This window comes from Halichoerus grypus, chromosome 8 (assembly GCF_964656455.1).
Source record: "Halichoerus grypus chromosome 8, mHalGry1.hap1.1, whole genome shotgun sequence".
In the NCBI taxonomy this organism is placed as follows: Eukaryota; Metazoa; Chordata; class Mammalia; order Carnivora; family Phocidae; genus Halichoerus; species Halichoerus grypus.
The window spans coordinates 67,236,858-67,263,843 of record NC_135719.1 but is presented as its reverse complement, the minus strand read 5'-3'; the positions used below and the strand labels follow the sequence as shown (position 1 = coordinate 67,263,843).

General features: G+C 36.4%; 1 protein-coding gene and 1 long non-coding RNA gene across 5 annotated transcripts in view; one reads left to right on the top strand and one right to left on the bottom strand.

Annotated features, from left to right (window-relative positions):
- TRIM69 (tripartite motif containing 69) overlaps nt 1-22,760 on the top strand; it is a 52,182-nt gene extending 29,422 nt beyond the window's left edge. The window contains exons 1-7 of one of the 4 annotated variants that reach the window (XM_078079414.1): nt 8,468-8,851; nt 9,662-9,757; nt 11,391-11,624; nt 12,391-12,413; nt 12,496-12,620; nt 21,857-22,221; nt 22,482-22,760. In XM_078079414.1, the coding sequence (XP_077935540.1) occupies nt 8,528-8,851; nt 9,662-9,757; nt 11,391-11,624; nt 12,391-12,413; nt 12,496-12,620; nt 21,857-22,221; nt 22,482-22,526 (1,212 nt within the window). In that variant the 5' untranslated portion in view covers nt 8,468-8,527 and the 3' untranslated portion in view covers nt 22,527-22,760. Of the gene's footprint in view, nt 1-8,467; nt 8,852-9,661; nt 9,758-11,390; nt 11,625-12,390; nt 12,414-12,495; nt 12,621-21,856; nt 22,451-22,481 lie in introns of those variants that run through there. The other 3 variants (XM_036070796.2, XM_078079415.1, XM_078079416.1) reach the window with 3 other exon arrangements.
- Nucleotides 1-26,986, bottom strand: part of LOC118521970 (uncharacterized) — a 131,262-nt gene that overhangs the window by 53,552 nt on the left and 50,724 nt on the right. The gene's annotated exons all lie outside the window — the stretch shown is intronic.

Sequence of the window (26,986 nt, the reverse complement as noted above, 5' to 3'; positions counted from 1 at the left end):
AATAACAACTCTCAACAAAACCAGTATAAAGGGAACATGACTCAACATAATAAAAGCCATATGACAAACCCACAGCTAACATCATACTTGATGGTGAAAAGCTGAAAGCTTTCCTCTAAGATCAGGAAAAATACAAGGATGTCTACTCTTTCTACTTTTATTCAACATAGTACTGGAAGTCCTAGCCACAGCAATCAGACAAGAAAAAGAAAAAGCATCCAAATTGGTAGGGAAGAAGTAAAACTGTCTATTTGCAGATGACATAATACTATACATAGAAAACCCTAAAGACTCCTCCAAAAGCTATTAGAATAATAAATGAATTCAGTAAAGTTGCAGAAATACATATATTATATAATTATATATACATACATATATATACATATATAATTATAAAAATTATATACAGAAATCTATTGTGTTTCTATACACTAATAATGAGGTGGCAGAAAGAGAAATTTAGAAAACAATCCCATTTACAATTGCACCAAAAAGAATAAAATACAAAATACCTAGGAATAAATTTAACAAAAGAGGTTAAAGACCTATCCTCTGAAAACTATAAGACACTGATGAAAGAAACTGAAGACAACACAAATAGAAAGCTATATTGTGCTCATGAAATTTAAAGAATTAATATTGTTAAAATATCCATACTACCCAAAGCAATCTACAGATTCAATGTAATACCTATCAAAATACTGGGGTGCCTGGGTGGCTCAGTCATTAAGCGTCTGCCTTCGGCTCAGGTCATGATCCCAGGGTCCTGGGATCAAGCCCTGCATCGGGCTCCCTGCTCAGTGGGAAGCCTGCTTCTCCCTCTCCCACTCCCCATGCTTGTGTTCCCTCTCTTGCTGTCTCTCTCTCTGTCAAAAAATAACTAAAATCTTAAAAAAAAAAAAAAACTATCAAAATACCAATACCATTTTTTATAGAACTAGAACAAATAATCCTAAAATTTGTATGGAACTACAAAAGACCCCTAATAGCCAAAGCAGTCTTAGAAAGAACAAAGCTGGAGATAACACAGTTCCAGATTTCAACTTATACTACAAAGCTACATTAATCAAAACAGTATGGTACTGGCACCAAAAAATAGACATATATATCAATGGAACAGAATAGAATCTAGAAATAAACCCATGCTTACATGGTCAATTAATCTATGATGATTAACTGAAGTCAAGCATATACAATGGAGAAAAGACAGTTTCTTCATTAAATGGTGTTGGGAAAACTAGACAGCTAATGTGCAAAAGAATGGAAATGGACTACTTTCTTATACCATACACAAATAAACCCATAATGGATTAAAACCTAAATGTAATACCTGAAACCATACAACTCCTCAAATAAAACATAGTAAACTCTTGGACATCAGTCTTAGCAATATTGTTTTGGATCTGTCTCCTCAGGCAAGGGCAACAAAAGCAAAAACAAACAATTTGGACTATATCCAACTAAAAAGCTTTTTCACAGTAAAGGAAACCATCAACAAAATGAAAAGAAAACCTACTGAATGGGAGAAGATATTTGCAACTGACATATCTGATAAGAGGTTACTATCTAAAATACATAAAGAACTCAAACAACTCAACACCAAAAAGAAAAAAGAAAAAACAAGCAATACAATTAAAAAATGGACATAGAACCTGAATAGACATTCTTCCAAAGAAGACATACAGATGGCCTCTCATTATCTGAGAAGATGCTCATTATCATTAATCATCAGGGGAATGCAAATCAAAACCACAATGAGATATCACTTCATACCAGTCAGAATGGCTAGCATGAAAAAGACAAGAAATAACAAGTGTTAGTGAAGATGTGGATAAAAGAAAACCCTCATGCGCTATTGGTGATAACGTGAATTGGTACAGCCACTATGGAAAACAGTATGGAGTTTCTTCAAAAAATTTAGAATAGAAACGCCACATGATCCAGCAATTCCACTTCTGGGTATTTAGCCAAACAAAACAAAAACATTAATTTAAAAAGATATGTACATCCTTATGTGCATTGAAGCATTATTTACAATAGCCAAGATATGGAAAAAACCTAAGGGTCTATCAACAGATGAATGGATAAAGATATGATATATATATATATATATATATCTCATATCATATATATATATATATATGTATATCCTACATACATACACAATGGAATGTTACTCAGCCATAAAAATGACTGAAATCTTGCCATTTGGGACATGAATGAACTTAGAGATATTATGCTAAATGAAATGAAATGAATCAGGCAGAAAAAGGCAAATACTGTATGACTTCACTTATATGTGGAATCTAAAAATTAAAACAAATGAACAAGCAAAACAAAATAGAAACAGACTTATAGATACAGCAAACAATCTGGTGGTTACCAGAGGGGAGAGAGATGAAGGGATGGGCAAAATAGGAGAAGGTGATTAAAAGGTACAAACTTGGGGTGCCTGGGTGGCTCAGTCGGTTAGGAGTCTGCCTTTGGCTCAGGTCATGATCCCAGGGTCCTGGGATCGAGCCCCGTATTGGGCTCCCTGCTCAGCGGGGAGTCTGCTTCTCCTTTTCCCTCTGCCTGCCTATCTGCCTGCTTGTGATCTCTCTCTCTCTGTGTCAAATAAATAAATAAAATCTTAAAAAAATAAAATAAAATAAAAGGTACAAACTTCCAGTTACAAAATAAATAAGATCTGGGGATGCAATGTACTGAATAGGGAATATAGTTAATAATGTGTAACAAACTTGTAGGGTGACAGATGGTAGCTAGGTTTACTGTGATCACTTAATAATGTATATAAATGTTGAATCACTATGTTGTACACATGAACATATATAATACTGTATGTCAGCTATATTCCAATTTAAAAATTTCAGTGTGTTACTTTGGACTACCAGTTCAAAATGACAGGCTGCACATATTTGTCCACCTTGTCAAAATCCCATAAAAAATTCATAAAGCATATATACCAAAGAATATAATGGTGCTAGAACACAGGGAATAGCCTAGCAGCAGACCAAAAATGGAATTTTTGCATAATATAAAGAAAATGGGATTTAGTGGTATAGAAACCAAACAGTTGAAAAATCTGTAGTACAACACTAGAAAAAGAGAAGATGCTGAAGGGTTCAATCTCGACAAAATTCTGTAAAAACTCTAAATTCAATCACTTATGCTCACAGCAGAATGAGGCCAAGGAGAAGTCAGCTAAGTATTAATTGAGAGATTAGCAAAGATGGACCAATTCAGGCTTTGGGTCAGCTCCAGGTATAGCTGGCCAAGACCCTCTCACTAAATAAAGCATGAGTATGCTATCATTATGGGAGTGAAAGCTGGAAATAAAACAGGACAGTGCTCCAGAGAACTTGAAATTCCACAACACAAGTGGAACCTTCACACCCTGTAGGGATGTTTATCTCTAAGCACATCCCATCTGATTCATTTAAGTCTACCACTGCATTAACTTCCTCGAGTATGCCAAAGAGGCCACAGAACTTCAATATTAATAGATCTAGGCTCTCATTTATAAAGATGGATACCCATGAATCATCAGAAATTTGAGAAATCCTAGGAACATGAAAGAAAAGTCTCAAGTTACGTAAACAGAACAAATAACCACCAAAGAAACAAAGTTAGTGCAGGAAATAAAAGAGAATTTTAAAAATCTCATCTACATCTTAATAGAAATTAAAGAGAACAAGTTCATCCTGTCTTTGAGAGCAGAGTATCTAGAGAACAAGAAAGCAGCCTTGAAATTAAAAACATTATTGCCGTCTAGCCAAAAACAGCTCTGTGGAAGGGTTGAATATCAGAACTACTGCAGCCAAAAGCAAATTAGTGAGTTAAAATATCAAATTTAAAAATTCTCCTGGGACATAAATAAAGCGAAAAAGAAGCTTTAGAGAAAAATTAAGAAACACAGAAGTTAGATGTAGTAAATCTAATGTCCATCTAGTATAAACTCTAAAGGAAGAAAACAGAAGATAAACAGGAAGAAATAACCAATAAAGTTAAATAAAAATTATCTGATAATTTTTTTTTAGCTAAATAATGTTTTAACTGATTAGGGTTGAAAAGATCACTTAATACTGAGAAATACTGAAAAGAGAAATAAACTTAGAGTCATCCTGCTAAAAATTTTGAATGTAAAGATGAAAAGAGAATCCTACACATTTCTAGAGGGAAAGAAACTCATTCCTAAAATAAATTAGAATTAAACTGGCACTGAATTTCTCTTCTGCAACATTAAATGCAAATAATGGAAAATGTCCATAAAGTACTGAGAGGAAAACATTTGGAACCTAAAATTTGAAATCTATACAAACTATCATTCAAATGATAGGACAAAATCAGGCTATTATTACTAGAAGTGAAATTATTCCAATGGAATATACTCCCCATTCATCCTTTCTTTAAGAAATGCTTGAAGAGAGGCGCCTGAGTGGCTCAATCGTTTAGAGTCTGCCTTCGGCTCGGGTCATGATCCCAGGGTCTGGGATCGAGCCCTGCATCGGGCTCCCTGCTCCGCGGGAGGCCTGCTGCTCCCTCTCCCACTCCCCCTGCTTGTGTTCCCTCTCTTGCTGTGTCTCTCTCTGTCAAATAAATAAATAAAATCTTTAAAAAAAAGAAAGAAATGCTTGAAGATATACTCTTCAAGTTGCATTTCAGGCAATACTGTGAATGATTTTTTTTTTAAGATTTTATTTTGAAATAATCTCCATACCCAACATGGGACTCAAACTCCCAAGCCTGAGATCAAGAGTTCCATACTACCAACTGAGCCAGCCAGGCAACCCTGCTGTTAACCATTTTTCCTGGAAAATCTACCACTGTAAAACACCCAGAAATGTCAGTTAAGATGTAACAAACATCCTTTGACATGCATACTGGAGTGTACAAGAAAGTAAAGAGAAATTCCAAAATAAAAAAAAGCATATAGAACTGAAAAGCATCAAGGTAGGTTAGAGTACTGAGACTCAGGAAAACTCAGATTTAACAATCCTTAGACCTGCACGAAGTAGGGAGTTGGACCTGAGACTTTTGAATAAAGCTGGGACATTTGAAGAGCTACAGCCTTGGTGAAGGAGTGGAAATGAGAGATAATAAAGAATCCTAACTATCTTGATTTGGGGTCTGAGTGAAAAATAAGAGTCTCCCTTGAGAATTTTTAACCACAGCTTGCCCTCATACAGGAGTAGGTGTAAAATTTACAATCTCCCTATGATCTAGAGACTTGAAACCAATAAAATTAACATAAAATGGTGGATGGTTGGTAGTAACTTACATCTTCAAGAAGTAAACATAAATATTCCCTGGAGGGACTCATCTTTAATCTAGGCAAAATACAAAATAGATAAATATTGAATTACACTAAAATTAAGAACTTCTATTCATGGGAAGACACTATAATGGGAGTGAAAATATAAGCCATGTACTGAGAGATGGAAGGAGATATTTATAACCCAGGTAACCAAAATAGGACTAGTATCAGTGTGCTTGGGTGGCTCAGTCGGTTGAGTGTTGAACTCTTGGTTTTGGCTCAGGTCATGATCTCGTGGGTCATGGGATTGAGCCCTGCAGCCAGCTCCGCACTCAGCCAGGAGTCTGCTTGACTCTCTCCCTCTGTTCCCACCACACTATCTCTCTCTCTCAAATAAATAAATAAATAAATAAATAAATAAATAAATAAATATTTAAAAAATAGGACTACTATCTAGAATATATAGAGAACTACTCTGAGTCAGTAAGGAAAAGACAACTCATTAGAAAAATGAGCAAGACTTAGACATTTCTTCTCTTAACAAAAGAGGATCCACTAACGTGAAAAAATGTTAAACTGCATTAGTAATCTAAGAAATGCAAATTAAAGCTCTACTGAGATACAATTACACATCTGCTGGTGTGGCAAAAATTAGAAAATCTGACAACAATAAGTGTTGATGAGGCTGTGGGATAACCAAAATTCTCCTTCTCTGCTACTGGAGTGTAAATTGCTACATTTATTTTGGCAAACAGTTTGGTATTATCTAGTAAAGGTGAAGAGATGCGTATCTCATGATCTAGCAATTCTATTTCTAGGTATAGGTTCTAGAGAAACTCTTATACATGTTCACAAAGGGACACATACAAGAATATTATTAAAAGCATTGTGTGTAGTAGTCAGAAAAATTGAAATGAATGTCTACTAACAGTAGACTGGATGCATACGTTGTGGTATATGCACATAATGAAATACTATATATAATTGAAAAGGAACAGTTGCATGGCTTCTCCATGGATTAATCTTACAAACATAATGTTAAAAAAAAAAGGAAAACAAGTTACAGAAAGATACATACAGTATAATTCCATTTACATAAAGTTCAAAACAGAAGAAAAAACTAAACACTGTATTAGCTAGGGATGCAATCATAGATGATGAAATAATAGAGAAAAGTATAGTAATGTTCAAGTCAAAAGGCAGAATATTGGCTATGAGAAAAAAGGAGACATATGCAATTGGAAAAGAACACACAGGGGTCATCAAAGGTATTGGCAATTAGTGTTTTACTTTTTAACCTGGGTAGTAATTACAAAGTGTTGCTTTGTTATTATTATTTAAAATATATATAAATGCTTTATATACTCTTATGTATCTATATCTCACAATAAAAAGATAATAAGAGAATATAGTTTTATACCAATACATTTGTAAACTTAGGCAAAGTAAACTCCCAGAAAAATACAAATTACCATAACTGTGTCAGAAAAATATAGAAAATCTAAATGATCCCATAACTATTCAAGAAGTAAATCAGTACTTCCAGCTAATGCAAAATAAAAAAACAAAGCATCAATCCCAGAAGTTATGCTGGTGAATTTGGCCAAATACTCAAGGAACAGATAATTCTATTATTTTTACACAAACTCAGAGAAGAGAAAAAGAAGGCACACTCCCCAATTACTTTTATGCAGTTAGTATAACTTAGATAAGAAAACCAGACAAGGATGGTTTAAGAAAATAAAATTAAAAGCAATCTGAGTCATGAACATAGAGGTTGAATCCTAAATAAAATATTACCAAACTAAATCTAGTAATACATTAGTAATACATAAAACATATATTATGATCAAGATAGGTTAGCTCCAGGAAAGAAAAGTTGGTTTAACATTAAATAACCTAGAAAAACCCTTGCATATATGTATATACACACCAGGAAACATGTGAAAGAATATTCATAGTAGCATTGGTTGTATGGCAAAACACCAAAACAGTGCAATTGGCTATCAACAGTAAAACAAGTAAATAAATTTTCATCAATAGAATATTATATGGAAGTGAAAATGAATGACTTTCAGTTATGTGTATCAACACAGATGAATCTCAAAAGTTATGTTGAAGAAAGCAAAACAAATCCATATATATATATATATATACACATACACACACACTTGTATTTATATATATATGTATATATATTATATGAGCTGGAATGTTCTCAGCAACACTATTTATAATAGCCTGAAACTGATAACTACCCAAAAGTCTTTCAACAGTAGAATAGAGAAATAAATTATGGTATATTTTCACAATGTAATACTATACAGCAATGAGGATGAATGGACTACAATTACATAGAATAATATGTAAAAATCTCACAAATGTAAGGTTGATAAAAGAAGTCAGCAACAAAAGAATAAATAGTGCATCGTTGCATTTATATAAAATTCAAAAACAGGCAAAACTAGTGTATAGTGTTGGAAGTCAAGATAGGGGTCAACCTTGATGAGGGATAGTGACTTGAAGCAGGCATATGGGGGACTTCTGGAATGCTGGTAGTTTTCCGTTTCCTGTTCAGGGTGATGATTACACAGATGTGTTCATTTTGTGAAAAGTCATTGAGTTGTATGCATGATTCTGATTTTTCTATATGTATGTTATTTCTGTAATGTGTTCTTAAAAAAGGAGGAGGAAAAGTCTGGATTATATTATGGTCGGTGATATTATATCACTGAGGAATCTGACTGATCTTCCAATTCTTTGTATATGACTTCTAGAAAACAAAACAAAAAAGTAATAACTAATAGAACAGAAGTTGAAAGTAAAACTTTTAAGTAATACATAGGGCAAGTGGGTGGAAAGAAGAATGTACAACAAAAAGCACTCTTAGTTTGTGTACTCTTTCTTCTGCCTTAGCTCTCCACTAAAGTTGAAATAGTGTTGGGAGTAGAAATAACGTTTGAAAATGATGAATTTATCAGATCACTTTCAAAGAGGAGACTGGTGCTTTTACTCTGGCTGCACCTATTCTCAGCTCCTTTAAGAACGGAGCCCACTCTCCTGGAGTGCTGAAATGGGTAGCAAGAAAGAGAAACTTATTTTAGTTGTTCTTTCCCAAAGGTATCTTCCAGACCCTCCTCCAACATCGACCCAGGCAACTATGGGGAAGTGCATGATCTGATCACCCAGATACCCTCTAAAGTGCAGATACAAGATATTACTAAGGAGCTACACTGCCCACTATGTAATGATTGGTTCCGTGATCCATTGATGCTAAGCTGTGGCCACAACTTCTGCCAGGCCTGTATCCAAAACTTTTGGAAGCAGCAAGCAGAAACATTCTGTCCTGAGTGTAAGATGCTATGTCAATATAGCAACTGTACGTTCAACCTTGTACTCGAGAAGCTGGTAGAGAAGATTAAGAAGCTACCCTTACTCAAGGGCCATCCACAGTGCCCAGAGCATGGAGAGAACCTGAAACTATTCAGTAAGCCAGATGGGAAACTGATCTGCTTTCAATGCAAAGATGCTCGGTTATCTGTGGGGCAGTCTAAAGATTTCCTGCAGATCTCTGATGCTGTCCGTTTCTTCATGGTGGGTGAGCCCTAGGTCTTGAATAATGCCTTAGGAAAGCTGGGAAAAATCTTTTGTAGGGTTTCTTCTTTCTTTCAACCCCACCCCTTTATTCAGATGATTATTAGTAAGCTCAGAAAATATAACATACCTTGCAAAGTTCTTTTCTAGAGTTGCTGATTATAGGAAAGGAGCAGTGGAGTAGCTCTGGCCTACTCCCTCGATCAATCAAATATTTATTTACCTATACCCTGCCGTGACAGCACTCTGCTAGATGCTGTGTAGAATATGGACGTACAAGATATTGCTCTTGTTATAAAAGTCTTGAAATTTAGTCAAGTTTAAAATGAATAAAACAACAGAAGCAAGATAGTCTACTATTGAGAGCTAAATTTTGTCATATTTGTAATTCATAAATATTTAGAATTTCAAAGAATATTAGAGAAAACTGAAATAGGGGATGTATGGTGAATGAAAGCTTGAATTGGGAAATCATTTGCATTTGAATGGGCAGAAGAAAGAAATGAGTATCCTAAATGATAACAATGTAAGTAAAAGTATAGTTAGTGAGAACAGTATAACTAGAGTAAAAAATGTAATCTTCTTCAAACCCCTGTAGTAAGCCAATAAGAGCATAAAACTAAGTTTTTCTGCTGCTTTTTATTTTCTTTACAATTCTTAGAAGAGACAGGAATTATGACTTAGGGGAAAGGAAAGACTTGCAGCAATAGCTCACTTTTTTTTCCTCACACCCTGGGGCTTTAGGAGAGATAGCCCTATGGTCCTTCATCTCCCAAGTTAGTGTGGGTTAATTCTGTGTGGTATCCCCAGAAGGAGCTCACCATCCATCAAGGTCAACTGGAGGCAACCCTGAAGGACCTTCAGTCCCTGAAGAATATGCAGAAAGACGCTATAGCTGCTTACAAGGTGAGAAGCAGGGTAGAGGGGTTATGAGATAGAACTGAAACACCTTCCTTGTAACTTCAGCTATATGAGTAGAAAGGTGCCTGTACGTGTATTATCAATACACTAAATGGCACCTGGGCTATAGAATTAGAAAATAGACACTGTAGGGTGGAAAGAAATATAGCAGGGAAATAAGTTCTCAATGGTTGATCAACAGAGAGAGCAGACTGACCTTTCCTGTTACAGGCTGATGCTTCTGAAGGCTCAATCACTAGGTGATTGTTCTGAGGTTGAGATCTGTCTGATCTTTCCCTTTATATATGGCAAAATAAGGGATTTATCAGAAAAATCCACTAAAGATTGTTATGTCCAAAGAAATACATTTCTTTTCTTTGGGTTTATAACCAGGCTACCTCTGATTGAAGGTCTCTTGGATTGCTGGTTTTTTACCATCCAATTTGATCTTTCCTAGCTTCCCCCAAACTAAATAAACTATTGCCTAGAGCTTCACAGGAGCTCTAGGAGAACATTAATAGTCAGAAACTTGGCAAAGCAGTCCCTAGGTTATGGGGCTAAATTGGGGGTTCTATTTCTTCACTAATTATTCTATGGAGGAGAATCTTCTCTGGCTTTTGGCATCTGGAAGAAGAAATATGTACAATGAGGGAAAGAAGAAGGATAGATGGAAATAATGATGTCTCCAGAGAATGTTGTTTCTGTTGTAAGAGTTTCCAGTTCAGCTATTACAGTCAACATTCATTCACTCAAAAATTATTTATTGAGTGGGTAAGGTATTACACTAGATACTATATTACACTAGGGTGGGAGACGGATTAATGGGACTAAGTAATCCCATTAATAGCAATAAAATGACAACTGTGATAATTAGTATAAATGAAAATAAAGGGTACCATGAGAACATATACATGAAGAACTAATCTAGGCTGAGACCCAGGAATTGTTGCAATAGAAGTACCTGAGTACATGAGCATAAGAAGTTAGTTTTGGTGAAATTGCTGGGGATGATAAAGTCCTGGGTGATTAAGAGAATGAGTAGATAAAGGTGGGGATCACTAGAAATGAGGAGGATAAGGATCTGAGAAGCCTGGATGTCAGAAGGATGTTGCAGTACCTTAAGAAAGGGGTATAGCAGTTATCAATTTCAGTGCTTCAGACATTGTCCATCTCCTGTTTCTTCTATATTGTCCTGGCAGTGGAAGTGGCATCCCCCCAGCTCTGATTTCTAGATAAGAATAGTTCTTTCAGCCTCCTTATGGCCCCAGTTTAACAGCATCACTTGGTAGACATCACTTCTGGGTAGGAGGGTACTATCATTCATTCTAGAATGTTTAATTAACCCCACAGCCTTATTTAATATGGCATTGGTTACCACCCCCAGTACTGCAATAGGTACCTAGAAACCACTTTTGACTATTTCATTCCTGAACTATTATAAAACTAACTGAGAAAAATAAGCAAGTCTCCCAAAGGACTCCTACTATTTAATATAGTTGAGTGATAATACTCAAGAGCCATTTTAATGCATCTTCCTGTTATGGTATTTCCCAAATTGTATGAGTACTGGTGGTGTGGACCCCCATCCCCAAGTGCTAGTCTCAGTAATTACCATGGTGATGATCATGGAGGTTTCCAGGAAAACAAGCTACATCTGCAGCAACACATCTCCTTGGAGTTTCTAAAGCTACATCAGTTCCTGCACGGCAAAGAAAAGAACATTTTAAATGAGCTCCGAGAAGAGGGGAAAGCCTTGAATGAGGAGATGGAGCTTAATCTGAACCAGCTTCAGGAACAGTGTCTCCTAGCCAAGGAGATGTTGGTGAGCATCCAGGCACGGATGGAACAGCAGAATCCCTTCGACTTTCTCAAAGTGAGACTCCCTATCAACATAATTATGGGTATACTAGTTGGGGGAAGAGGGTTAGAAAGATGTAGAAGCAGCTTTTCCCCACCAGGACGGGGAAAAAAACCTACTGTAGTGCTCTTTAGATTCTCTGGGAGAAAAGCAGAAGGCTACTTTTGCCTTACACTCAATAGGAAGCTTTATTTTCACCCTCCTAAAAAAGATAATGCCATTAATAATGGTATCTATTAATATTTTTATATTTATTCATAAAGAACTTTGAAGGTTTATTTCTCAAAAATAAGAATGTTGCAACCTGATTTGTATCTTAGACTGGCTTTCAACTGACCTATTTGAAAGGTGTTTGCCAGTCTTTACTACCTGAAGCTTGACCTCTAAAGTGTCATTGATTATCACCTCAGCAATCAGAAGTTTACTTAGCCAGAGTAAGGAAAAGTGGCTTTGGGACTGGAAGACCTATAGTGGTTTTCCATTGAAACCATGTAGCAGTATAGGCAGAAATGGCCTAACTATTAATTTCTCTTTTTCCATGTAAAAGAGAACTCTAGAAAATCAGAATAAGATAAAGCCAATTTGTCCTGGGTTAGATGAAGGATACCTGATCAGAAAAGGCATATGGAGGATGGGAAGAGTTGGTGGTGATGGAATGGAGACATCTGCACAGGATCCCAGTATTTATGGTCAAATTCTGGTGGTGGCCAGTATCACCAAAGAAATTTCTGGTGTTGATAAGCAGGCATCTAACTTCTTTATTACTCCTTTCCTCTTCTAGGATATCTCATCTCTCTTGGATAGGTAAGTGTTTCTGTATGGTATTAATATCTTTCCTTCAGTCCCTGGAGGATGTCTAAGAATAAATGATTTATGTCCCCTTCAGCTTGGAACAAGGAATGAAGGTGCTGATGCCCAGAGAGCTTATCTCCAGAAAGCTGAACCCAGGCCTGTACAAAGGTCCCATCCAATACATGATGTGGAGGGAAATGCAGTTTTCTCTCTCTCCAGGTATCAGTGGGTAGTGGTTATTGGTTCCTGGGTCTCCCAGGAATCTATGTTCCTTCTGTGGGACCTCTTCTGTGGCCCTAATTAGTACTACAGAGTTTGGGATGGGGGAAGGGTGGAGTTTAGCCAAAAGAAGACTATGGTATGACTTCAGTCAGTATGACTGAATTTCTTCTGGTACCATGACCTAAGAATTTATGACTTTTCACTGGTAAATAGAGTCTGATGTGAGAATTACTTCTCAGCCTATGATTTTGTTTCATTGTTCTATCAAATGTGACAACCAGTTATTTTATCCTGTTTTTATAAATCAGTTATATAAATCCCTGGGCTTCTCTGTCCTGAACGAGGAGGTTACTGTACATACTCTTGTATATAATAGAGTCTTTATAGATCCTCTTGTGTTTGGTGTTCATAATGTAGAGTATAACTTTTTAGGAGACTGTTTAGAGATCTTCAGTGCTTCAAAAGAAAACCAATAATTTCAATAGATGTGCCGAATAAGGACACAAGTTTTTGTTTATCCTGCAGATACCAAGGGACTGAGCTGGAGAAAAGAACACAAATGACAATTTAAGAACATAAAATAAAGTTCTAAATAATATTTATTTATTTTTTTAAAGATTTTATTTATTTATTTGACAGAGAGAGAGACAGCAAGAGAGGGAATACAAGCAGGGGGAGCGGGAGAGGGAGAAGCAGGCTTCCCGCTGAGCAGAGAGCCCGATGCCACGGGGCTCGATCCCAGAACCCTGGGATCATGACCTGAGCCGAAAGCAGATGCTTAATGACTGAGCCACCCAGGCGCCCCATCTAAATAATATTTATAAAATAAACTTCTAAATAAAGTTTTTTAATATATTTTTTAATTCACATAGAATCATTATTATTATTGTTTGTAGTTACTGATTTAATGAAAATCAAATTTGTTCCTGTTAACAAATATTCCAAGTAATTGACATTGAAAACACAGTTTTGCTGAGGTTTAATTAACATAGAAAAAAATATGCCAATTTTAAGTGTACAATTTGATGAGTTTTGACAAATGTATCAACTTCTGTAAACATCTCTAAACGTTTCTATCACCCCCAAAACTCCTGCATATCCCTTTGTAGTCAGTTCCTTCACTCTCTCCCTAGCCCCTAACACTCACAGATCTGCTTTATTTCACTTCAGTTTTCTAAACTCTCAAATAAATGGAATCATACATTATGTAATCTTTTGTGTCCGGCTTTTTTCACTTAGCATAATGCTTTTTGAGATCTACTTATGTTGTTGCATATATCAATAATCATGTTTTATGGATACATCACAGCACAGTGAATCTTTTTCCATCATCTTATTTTTAACTTGTTAGTGTTTTTATATTTTAAGTGCACTTTATGTAGCTAGCATGTAAAGCCTGGTGTTTTTTTTTATCCAATCTGACAATCCCTTAATTAATTGAGGCGTTTTGACCACTGACATTTAATGTTATTATCAATATGATTGGGTTTAAATCTAGCATCTTGGTATTTGTTTTTACTCATACCATCTGTCCTAGCTGAGGTAGTGTTTGTCAGGTTTCCCACTATAAAGTTACTCCCTCACCCCTTTACACTTTGGAAGGAAGTCACTATGCACAGCCCACACTTAAGGAGTGTGGAGTATCTACATAAATTATTTGGAATTCTTCTGCATGGGAGATTTGTTTCTTCTGGCTGGTAATTTTTTATTGAGTGCCATAGATGATCAATTTTACATTGCTGTTCACTGGATCTTGTTGTAATCCTTTAAGTTCTACTGGATTTAACTTTGGCATGTAGTTAAATAACCCTTTTCCTTTTGACACTTCCTTTAAGCTTTGTTGAGGTGTTTAAGCTTTGCTAGAGTGGTTCAAGAGCAGTCTTTAATCTAGGGCTAACTTAGCCCATTTCCTAATGTAATACCCTTCTGAGTACTCTGCCTGATGTTCCACATATTACAACATTTTCCCATTATGGCTGGCAGGATTGAAAACTATTGCCAAACTTGTGTGAGAATCCCTTTGTAGATATTTGAAAATCTTTGTATAGCTCCCTCTTCTGTGTTGCTCTACTCTGCAAATTCTAGCAGTGTTCAGATCACATGAAGTTTTTCTTCTTGTATTCTTCACCCTGTAAAATCAAAGTTCACTTCTAGCAATCATTTAAAGCACAAACTGATTTTTCTTTATTTTTGGTATAAGTCTACATCTAAGAAAATCAAATGAGATTCATTTAATCTATGGCTATTTTACTAATAATGTAACTTTGGTCAAACCTTGGTAAAATATACTTCATACTTTTATTTCTAGATCTTTGTTTATTCTTTAGGCTCATATTTTCTCCATTCCTGCCTTATAATAGAAGTTATTGATTCAGGGTAGAGGCTGGTTCTTTTTTAATAAATGGCTTGATAGTGAATATTTTAGGTTTTGTGGGTTGTATGTTTCCACAAAACTTAACTACTTAACTGTCATTGCAGTGAAATGGCAACCATATACAATGTGTAAATGAATGGCTGTTAATGTGTTCAATTTTCAATTAATGTGTTCAATACAAATTTATTTACAAAACAGGCATCAGGCCACATTTGGCCTGCTGGTTGTAGTTTTATCAATTCCAGTGTAGGAAATAATTCAATTTTTTTTTTAAGATTTTTATTTATTTTTTGACAGAGAGACACAGCGAGAGAGGGAACACAAGCAGGGGGAGACGGAGAAGCAGGCTTCCCGCTGAGCAGGGAGCCCGATGCTGGGCTCAATCCCAGGACCCTGGGATCATGACCTGAGCTGAAGGCAGACGCTTAATGACTGAGCCACCCAGACGCCCCAGAAATAATTCAATTTAAAACACTTTAATATATTTCTTTTAGTCGTGTATCAGTAAAATATTACCGAAGTTCGTTCATTCATTCAACACACTCTTACAGAGAGCCTACTATGTGCTAAGCACTAAGTTGGATTCAATGGATATAGAAATAAAAGACACAGTTTCTGTTCTCAGGAATAAGAGGCTAAAAGACCAAAGTAGAGTCTATACCAGCTACCTAGGTGAAAAGTTATTAAGAGCTAAGCCAAAGGCATAGGAACACAAATGGAAAATAAAGAATAGATTCTAGAGACAGAATTTCAGAAGCTGAAATATACTGGACAGGAATTGGTAGTAGGGGATAGAGAAAGGTAATGTCAAGGATAGAGCTATAGGAGATACAGATTTTGGAGGGGGTTGAGGAGTTCAATTTTGGCCATGTTGTGTTGAAGGACCTATAGGAAAACTAAGTGAATATATTCAAATGGGTAACTATTCTAACGAGCTCAGAAGAGAGGCCAGGGCTGGAATAATCAGAATGATGGGGTGGCTGAAGCTATTGTTGTAAATGAGATTTCCCAAGAAAAGTGAGAACATACAGTTAAGGAGGGAGCATCTTATATAAAAATAAAAAAAGGGCAATGAAGCCTCCCAAAAAGATTGAGGAATTTTGGCAAAAGAGGTAGGAGGAAGACCAGGAAACAAAGTTGACACAGAATCTAAGGAGAGACAGTGTCAAAAAGAAGGGAGCATTCACTCATGCCAAACGGGAAGACCAATTTAGAAAATGATTGGAGGGGTACCTGGGTGGCTCAGTTGGTTAAGCATCCAACTCTTGATTTTAATTCAGGTCATGATCTCAGGGTTGTAAGATCAAGCTCTGCATTTGGGTTCCACGCTGGGCGTGGAGCCTGCTTAAGATTCTCTCTCTCCCTCTCCCATTTTACCCTCCAACCCCCCACCATCTCTCTCCCGCTCTAAGAAAAAAGAAAAAAGAAAAAAGAAAAAAAAAAGAAAATGATTGGAAAGAGATATTTTTAACAGGAATTGGGACTTTGGTAAGGGCAATTTTATTTTTTTATTCAAGATAATTAACGTATCGTGTGTTGTATTAGTTTCAGGTATACAATAAAATGATTCAATGATTCATATATTTCTCAGTGCTAATTAAGATAAGTGTACTCTTAATCCCCTTTATCTATTTCACTCATTCTCCCACCCATCACCCCTCTGGCAACAACCAGTTTGTTCTCTATATTTAAGAGTCTGTTTTCTTGGGATACCTGGTTGGCTCAGTCAGTGGAGCGTGCAACTCTTGATCTCAGGGTTGTGAGTTCAAGCCCCCCATGTTGGGTGTAGAGATTACTTAAAAATAAAATCTTTTTTTTAAATAAAAGGTTTTCTGGTCTCTTTTTTCTTTGTTCATTTGTTTTGTTTCTTAAATTCCACATATGGGTGAAATCATATGGTATGTTTTTCTCTGACTTATTTCATTTGGCATTACATCCTCTAGATCCATCCATGTTGTTGCAAATGGCAAGATTTCATTCTTTATGGCTGAGTAATATCCCACTGTATATATACCACCTCTTTTTTTATCCATTCATCAACCAATGGACACTTAGGTTGGTTCCATATCTTGGCTATTGTAAATAATGCTGCAATAAACAGGGGTGTATATATCTTTTCAAATTAGTGTTTTCATATTATTTGGGTAAATACCCAGTAGTGGAATTACTGGATCATATGGTAATTCTATTTTTAATTTTTTGAGGAGACAACATACTGTTTTCTATAGTGGCTGCACCAATTTGCATTCCCACCAACAGTACACAAGAGTTCCATTTTCTCCACATCTTCCAACACTTGTTATTTCTTAGGTTATTGATTCTAGCCATTCTGACAGGTGTAAGGTGGTCTTAATTTGCATTTCTCTGAGGCTTAATGATGTTGAGCATCTTTTCACATGTCTGTTGGCCATCTGTATGTCTTCTTTGGAAAAATGTCTATTCAGGTCCTCTGCCCATTTTTTAAATTGGATTATTTGTTTTTTTGTTGTTGTCTAAGTTCTTTATATATTTTGGAAATTAACCCCTTAGAGGATATATCATTTGCAAATATCTTTTCCTATTCAGTTGTATAAGTTGTATAAATTCTTAATATACTTTGGCTGCTAGGATTGTGAGTGTACTGGTGTGTGTGGTTATCTTTCAGTGGGGCAATTTTAAAAGAGTGGAATGTGTAGAAGTTATATTATGAAGGGTTCAGGAGTGATTTGGAATGAAGCAGTAGTGAAGTGAATAGATCACTCACTAGAGAAGCTTCACTAAAAGGGAAGATGTGAATGTGGCAACAGAGTCAAAAGAAGACTTTTAAAAACATTTTATTTATTTTAAGTAATCTCTACACCCAACGTGGGGCTCAAACCCATGACCTCCACATCAAGAATCACATGCTCTTCCAACTGAGCCAGCCAGGCACTCCAAAAGAGAACTTTTTAAAACACAGTGAAGGAAAACAGCCTATAGAAAGGCAGAAACCAATGGTATAAGACAGGGGATAACTGATGGAAGTAGGGAAGAGCAAGTGCGATCTAGCAGAGAGAAGTATTGACTTTCCTCAGTTTCCTCTGAAAATGTAGAGGAGATAAAATGGTAGAGGCAAACAATTTTATCGGATGGAACTTGCAGAATGAGTGGGAAGAATTGAGGGATTCCTATAAGATGTACTATAGTCTCTTTGTGAAGCAGGAGGTGAAGTCATCTGCCTGGCAATAAGGAAGGAAGTGATGGAACAGAAGTTTGAGGAGGGAACTGCAGGTCTGAAATTGCTGTTGTGAGGAACTGGAGAGGGTCGGATTGGGAAATGCAGGAGTTCTAGGCAGTGCTGATGGTCAAGCACAGAGTGGAAATAATGAATCTGCAGTAATACCTACATGTATAATTTTGTGATTTTCCTCCTGCAATGGTCAGGAATTAGCATGTGAATTTTGATAGCTAGATAGATCCAGGGTTGGAGAGTTGCATGGCAGATGCTGCAGATACAAGGATAAAAGTGATAAGGTTATTGGCAATAAAACTGCCAATGCTAAGTGGTTTAGGGAAGGATTTTAAGCCAGGAAGCAGCCAGATTAGGATAATAAGGAGAAATAAGGGACCAGAGTTGTTAATGAAGTCAAGTAATGGTTGTAGGGGAGATGAGAGTGAGAAAATAAAATGTAAGAGAATGGGATATCTGAGTTTAAGATTTTAGAAAATGAATAGTTCCCAATGACTACAAGGTCCAGAATGTGGTCATTAATATGGACAGCTGAAACGTAATGGAGTCAAAAGTCACTAGCAGTAAAATCAAGAAAGCAAGAATGGAAAAATGGCCATATCCAAAAGATAGTGAAATCACTTGGGATGATGGGCTGGAGTTGGGGTAGTGGAGTAAAGTTAACGCAAAGTACAGAGAGTACAATGAGGAAGTCTGTACATAGTAACATCAAATAGAGATAGAGGATAATATGAGGTGGAATGACAAGAGCCTCAAAAGAAGAGTGATTTTTACATGAGGATAAGGATTTGAGTAGGGGTCTAGAAATGGCAGTGGTGGCTCCTGGATCTCTGGCTCTGAATTTAGAAAATAGTCTCATGAACTTTTCAAGTTGTATTTTTTGGAGAACAACCAGTCAGACTTCTGTTACAGTAAGATGGTGATGAGAGAATTCTGTAAAGCGAGGGTGCAGGAGAGTTATTTAGGGCAGAGTGGAAAGGGATGGGTGGGAGCAGTGGGAGGATGGGTGAAGGTAGAGGAAGCAAAGAACAGAATAATGGGGATAAGAGTACATAAGAGAATAAATCATTGGAAGGGTCTACATTATGGGTTTTGGCCAGGGAGAACAGGAATATGAGGCATGGTGGAATTAGTTGGGTGTCAAGGATTCAGATGGAACTCTAAAGTTCATTTATTTATTTAATAAATAGTTACTTGAATGCCTATGAACAATTCCAAATTTTGAAGGTATGTGAGGAAACAAAACAGATAAAGTCCCCACCCTCCCAGAGATTACATTCTAGTGCAGGAAATGGATAATGAAACAGTAAATAATTTCACATAGTGATAACCACTGTCAAGCAAATCAAGCAAGGTACATTCAGTAAGTAAGTATTCATGAGAAAAAATAAAGTAGGAAAAGGGTACAAATAGTGATGGACAGATGAACACGCTATTTTTGATATTAGCCAGAAAAAAGTCTTTGAGGAGTTAACTCCCCCCCCCCATGTTTTACTATGGACATTGCCAAACATACAGAAAAGTTTAAGGAATTTTATAGTGAACACTGCTATACCTACCCAGATTCTATCACTAACCTCTCACTGAACTTGCATGAAGAAAGGCTGGAATAATATAAAGGAGGGAACCATATGGGGAAAGAGTGTTTGAGGACAAGGAAAGAAACTGTAAAGGCCCTAAATTCTGAATGAATTTGGTACATTCAAGAAATAGCCAAAAGGTAAAAGTGATTGGATCAAAGTAAGTAAGGGAGGTATGTGTTAGGAGATAAGGTCACAGAGGTAGGTAAATCATGTAGGTCCTGTTTGCTCTGTAAGGACTCCAGATTTTATCTTGGGTGTGATTGAAAACATAAGAGTGTGTTGAGTAGAACTGGATGATCTCATTCATATGGCAGAATAGGATGCAGATGGGCAAGAGTAGAAACAGAACAGTTAAAAAGCTATTGCAATAGTTCCAGGCCAGCAGTATTTGTGAAAGTTATCTATCTGTATTCTGAGTAGGCTCAGAATATATTTTAAAGGTGGAGTTGACAGAATTTACTGTTGGACCGAATATGGTATGAAAAGAAAAGAGGGGAGGCAAAGTGGACTTCTAGGAATCTTTGGAGCCAGGGCAGGCTGAATTAGCTGGAGGTATGAGAGGCTTGGTGACAACAGCAGACTGGGGTTCTAAAAACGTTGGTGAGGAGTTGGACATATCCAAAGAAATCCCAGTCCTCACCTTGGAAAGAGCAACAACCCAAGGCAAATGGGGATATGTGAGGGAGGGAAGATTCAGCCTGTATGAAAAAAGTCAGGATTCTACAAAGTCTCTTATTAGAAGAGAATTCATTGGGATGATAAAAAAGACTCTGGATTCTCTGGGAAGAGAAAGTTGGACTGGACTGATCTCACTTCCAAGGATAAATAAATTCATTAACAACAAATATATACATATATGTATCTGTGTCCCTTACGTGAACACAGTTTTTTTGTTTCCTTTATCAAATTTTGTGCCAAGGTTTGATTACCTTACACCTAAAATTTGTGTTATCTCTTTGCTGATATGCTTCCAACATCTCTTCATTTAGAAATTTTTTACACTGCTGCCCACTTACTTGTCTAAACCAGTGCTAGACAAATAACCAGTGATGAAGAACCAGTTTTTAAAATCTCAACCTGTCATGGACTGATATATTTGTGGAAGACAATATAAACTAATTACCCGAAAAAGTAGAATTAAAAAATATTACAAAGTGCAAGCCCAGTTGTTTAATTATTAGATCAACTGACATAAAATTACTCTATCAGATTGCTATGAAACTTTCTAAGAGCAGGGCACCTGGGTGGCTCTCAGTAGATTAAGTGTTTGATTCTTGATTTTGGATCAGGTCATGATCTCAGGGTCATGGGATCCAGCCCCAGGTTGGGCTCCTCACTCAGCGGGGAGTCTGATGGAGATTCTCTCCTTCTGCCCCTCCTCACTCACTGTCTCTCTAAAATAAGTAAATAAATCTGAAGGAAGGAAGGAAAGAAAGAAAAGATTCTAAGAGCTTACTCTTAATTTCTGTACTATTTTGTCCCAGATTGGTAACCACACATTCTGATTAGCAGTGGCATAAACCACTCCACATCTCAAAAGTCCCATTATCTATTAAACCAAATATAAATTTCTCACCATTGTCTTCTAAACCCTCTCAGTTAGCTCAGACTTACCTGCCTCTAATAGGCAAGCCCTTACCTTCCCTCTCACTATGTTTAACCCATTCCTTTTTGCCTCTGTTTACCCAATGCATCCTGAATACATTTCATAACTGAAATACTTATTGTCTTTAAAAGGTTTTCCAAGGACAAACTTACCTAATCTTTATGCCTTCGGCATTTGCATTTTCTTAAATTTATTAGTACAGACTGATATTATTTGTATTGTTTTCTTTGTTTTGGAGCATAAATTGCTTCAGAGTAAAGTCAGATTTGCACCACAAATTAAAAAATGTCCAGAATATAGCCACATGGGTATAAAACAATAAAAAGTATATAAGTAATTACTTGTCTAAGAGTATATGTGCATGGGAAGATAAAGTACTGATGTCTGTGTAAAAACTGCCTTTTATTATGGGAATTTGCATTCATCCCTTTTCTTCCATGCCCTGCTGTCTTTTCTTACTAGGCCTATCTTCATTAACTCTGGACCCTAAAACAGCTCACCCAAATCTGATGCTCTCCAAAAATCGAACCAGTGTGTGGCATGGTGACATTAAGCAGGTAATGCCTGATGATCCAGAGAGGTTTGACTCAAGTGTGGCTGTGCTGGGCTCAAAAGGCTTCACATCTGGAAAGTGGTATTGGGAAGTAGAAGTAGCAAAGAAGACAAAATGGACAGTTGGAGTCGTCAGAGAATCCATCATTCGGAAGGGCAGCTGTCCTCTAACTCCTGAGCAAGGATTCTGGCTTTTAAGACTAAGGAACCAAACTGACCTAAAGGCTCTGGATTTGCCGTCTTGCAGTCTGAAACTGACTAACAACCTCAACAAGGTGGGCGTATACCTTGATTATGAAGGAGGGCAGGTGTCCTTCTACAATGCTAAAACCATGACCCACATTTACACCTTCACTAGCACTTTCATGGAGAAACTTTATCCCTACTTCTGCCCTTGCCTTAATGATGGTGGAGAGAATAAAGAACCCTTGCATATCTTACATCCACAGTAATTAGTCATGCTATTGTGTAAATTCAGAGTGTTATTAAAGAGGTATTAAAATAGTTTACCAGTCTCACTGGTTTCTCTTCCCAGTTTATGGGGAACTCTGGAATAATGAAGAAAGGATTCGCAAACTAAATTCCATTCTCAGTGTCTTAAGTGGATTTCACTGGAGCTTTTCAAGATATCCTTCCACTTCTCTGGGGTCTTCTATGACAAAGGAGCCACTCTTCATGAGAATGATCATCATACTATTGTTACTGGAGCAAACTGCAACTTCAGTTTGTGATGCTTGGAAACCCTTTCCAAACGTGTCCCGAAATTCTATTATGCTGTCATTATTCTCAGCACAAGACTCTTAATAGATAAATTTTCAGATGTGTACTCTTCTTCCTATTTATCTTTTATTTTTAAAAGATTTTATTTATTCATTTTGAGAGAAAGAGAGAGCACAAGCGGGGGGAGGAGCAGAGGGAGATGGAAGAGCAGACTCCCCGCTGTGCATGAAGCCCAACGAGGGGCTCAATCCCAGGACTCTAGGATCATGACCTGAGCCAAAGGCAGACAGACGCTTAATCAACTGAGCCACCCAGGCACCCCCCTATTTATCTTTTAATATAAATTTTGCAACACATTTCTTTTCTAGAACTTGTTACTGTAATTTAAAAAAAAAAAAAACTGTCCCAGAGATTTATAGAAAAAAAATAGGAAATCGTCTGGGCTAGTTTATAATTTTGTCTTGAATTCTCTCAAGATACTTTTTAGTCCAGCAAATCTGACTCTCTCACTCTCTTTTTCTTGCTTTATTTGTCTATGGAGGTACTTGTTTTTCTGTACTCAAATATATTTAAGTATTTCAGTCTGCTTTTGACTATGTCCTTTTCATCATTCCTACCTATAATTTAAATATCAGTATTTTTCATCTTGTCCTCTCCAGTATACTCATTCTCCAGCATGTTCCTTCTAAGTCTAAAGTTCTTAGCATCATTTATCTCAGCAGTACCCTTGATGAACTATCCCTTCTTTTCCTTCGAAGTCCCATCTAACTGGGCTTCATTCTCTATATCTGATAGGGTTTTTTTTTTTTGTGGGGGTGTTATCTAGGACCTGCAGCACTGGCCCTTTAAAATTACAATTAGCACAGCTCTTTGGCAGGGTAAAAGCCCCCTAGCTTATTTATCATAAAGGGAAGGATACACACATACCACAGGTAATATTCCTGTACTGTTGGCATTTACAGTATACACATATTCATAGCTGCTGAGTTGGGTAAACAGCCATGACATGACTATGGCTACTTTTAAGAAATTACTTAAAAAAAAAAAAAATCTGTGGCACCTGGCTGGCTCAGTCAGTAGAGCATGCGACTCCTGATGGCTGTGAGTTTAAGCCCCACATTGGGCATGGAGCCTACTAAATAAATAAATAAATAGTGTATCTTTTTTTTTCAAAAGATTTTATTTATTTGAGAGAGAGAGCACACACACAAGCAGGGGGAGGGGCAATGGGAGAGGGAGAAGCAGGCTCCCCACTGAGCAGGGAGCCCAATGCAGGGCTTGATCCCAGGACCCCAGGATTATGACCTGAGCTGAAGGCAGACGCTTAACCGACTGAGCCACCCAGAAGCCCCAAATTTTGTATCTTTAAATAAATAAATAAATAAATAAATAAATTCACTTCAATCAGAATGTAATGGCTTGTTTTGCGCCTGAAACCTTGCTAGATGTTTCAAAAGACATAAAAGAAGCATAAGAAGAAAAAAAGGTTCATTTGGAGAGACTTAAATTAAGATGCTTGGACCCCACCCAAGAGTAATTAAATCAAAATCTCTAGCAGGTGGAGCCTGGGCATTTGTAATTCTAAGAGCTCTCAGGTAATATTAATGTGCAGGTAGGGCAGAGAATTACTGAACTAAAGGAATTTTTTTTAATCTTTTCTAAGAAAAATTCAAACAGAAAAATCGCATTTTGTATGATAAACGCTTCTGTACTCCCCACTCAGATTCATCAGTTATTAACATTTTGCCACATTTTCTTATTCTCTCTCCCCCATATCCACCCCATATGATTTTGTGTGTGTAGTGTATGGCTAATGTTATTTTTGCTGAACCACTTCAGATTAAGTTACAGGCATTATGATTCTTATTCCTAAATACGTCAGTGAGTATCTCCTAAGAACCAAGATACTCTTTTTTCTTTAAAGTAAGCTTTATACCCAAAGTAGGGGTTGAACTCACCACCCCCAGATCAACAGTCACATGCTCTACTGACTGAGCAAGCCAGGCACCCCCAAGATACTCTCTTACATAATCACAGGACTAAATTATCAAATTCAGAAAATTTAGCATCAACCTGGTACTACTTACTAGCTAACAAATAGTCCATACTCAATAAGTAATATTTCTAATGATAGGGTTTTAGACACTGTGGTAGAGAATTTCAAGTAGTATGACAGAGTTTGGGGGCCAGAATAGGGCCTAGCTCCTACCTATTAAGTATATACAAAGTTCTAGATAATCGATATCTAAAGTCTGTCCTTGGGGATAGACAAGAACTACAGAATTCAGAGAAAGGGGAGGTTAATATTCACCAGAATAGGAAGAGAAAATTCTAAAGAAAAGTGGTGGTTAAGTTGGAGATAGTGAAAGATGAATAGGAATGAATAAAAATTCTAATCTGAATTTGGTAAATATACTCCTAAAAATGAATGGGTTTTTTTGTGGTGATGGTTGCATAGTTATATAAATATACTAGAAATTAGTGAACCGTATACTTATAATGGGCAGATTTTATGGGATATAAACTATACCACAATAAAATTTTTTTTTAAAAAGGGAAAAAATGAATTTTTTTTCAAATCACCAGGGGAACAAGGACAGACCACAGAAAATATGTATACATATTTTCCACTATTTGTAGGTATCCACCTTAATACTTTCTCTAACATACTACCTTAACTTTCCAGCATTTGTCTCAACATAGATGACACAAATTTATTTTCACACAGTTTTCCCAGATAATTGGTTATTCTATACTGAATAATTTGAACAATCCTTCTATGTAGAACTCAGATTACAATTAAAGGCAGGAATCCTTCGAATGAGTATGAACCATAAAACACCAATACGAGACTTTCCTGCTAGAAATAGACTCTGAATGTATTCACTAAGAATTATGATTAGGGCTATCTTATATATTGTTTTATCGCAGGCTACAGGAGATGAGGCTGCTAGTAACAAAAATACGAAGTAGAAGGAAAAGTCAGTGGGTTAGGATTCACTGAGGTGAGAACCTTAAAAGGAGAATGCCTTGCACTTTTCTGGGATTAAACTGACTTTTAGAATAGCAGTGGCAATATTGCACAGTTGTATAACATAGTTGAGATATAGGAGAAAAAAAGTAATACTGGATTACCAAGTACTTCCAAGAAAAGAGATGCTCTGGACAAATTAATTTTTCAGATGAGTAAAAGTGATTTACTCAAGGCCAAATATTTGCTTAACTACTTTAGATAAAATCCTAAGTTGACCTACTTGATTATTTTTAAGAATTAAACTGTAAAATACACACAAAAGAGTGTATGTAATATATATATGCAATTTAGAGAATGATAAAAAAACAAACACTCATTAATTAACCATCTAGTTTTGCAAATAGTATCAAAACCTTTTAAGGCCCCATGTGTCCCTCTCTAGGCCCTGAGGTAATCATTATTCTACATTTTGTATCTGTTTTTTTCCTTTCTGAAAATAATTCATAGGTATATTTTTCCAACAACCATACTGTTTAGTTTTTTCTTTACTACATATATATGTATCCCTAAAAAGAAAGATTCATTATGCCTGTTTTTTTTTTTTAATTTAAAAAAAATATTTAAGTAATCTCTACACCCAACGTGGGGCTCAAACTCACCACCCCGAGTTCGAGTCACAAACTCTTCCAACTGAGCCAGCCAGGGAACCCCGTTATGCCTGTTTTTTGAAGTTTAAATGAATGGAATCATGTTCTATGTCTTCCTTAGCTTTTTTGAAATTCAAAATTATGTTGTATTCCATTCTATGAAAACACAACAGTTTAAATACCCAAACTACTGTTGATAAATAAGTGGTTGTTTCTAGTTTGGTTTTGGTTGTTGCTGTTGCTTTAGCAACAATGTTGCCATAAACATTATTGTCCAAGGTGTACTGGTAAAGGGGAGCAAGAACTTCTCTAGGTATATATGTAATAAATGCTGGCAGATAAGTTATGCACATCTTCAAGTAAGTAATGCTGAATTGTTGGTCACAGTGACTATGCCAATTTACATTCCTACAGTTCCCATTAATCTATGTTTTTAGCAATTCAATTATGTACCAGTAAAGTGGATACATAATGGTATCTCATAGTTTTAGTATGCATTTCCAGCTCCCTATGGCTGAGCATCTTTTTATAAGTTTATCGGCCATTTAAATTTCTTCTTCTATGAAATGTCTATTCAGGTGTTTGCCCATATTTTCTATTGTGTTGTTTGTCTCTTATTGATTCATAGGGTTACTTACGTGCTCTAGATACTAATCCTTTGTTGGTTATTCATACTGCAAATATCTTCTCCTACTGGTT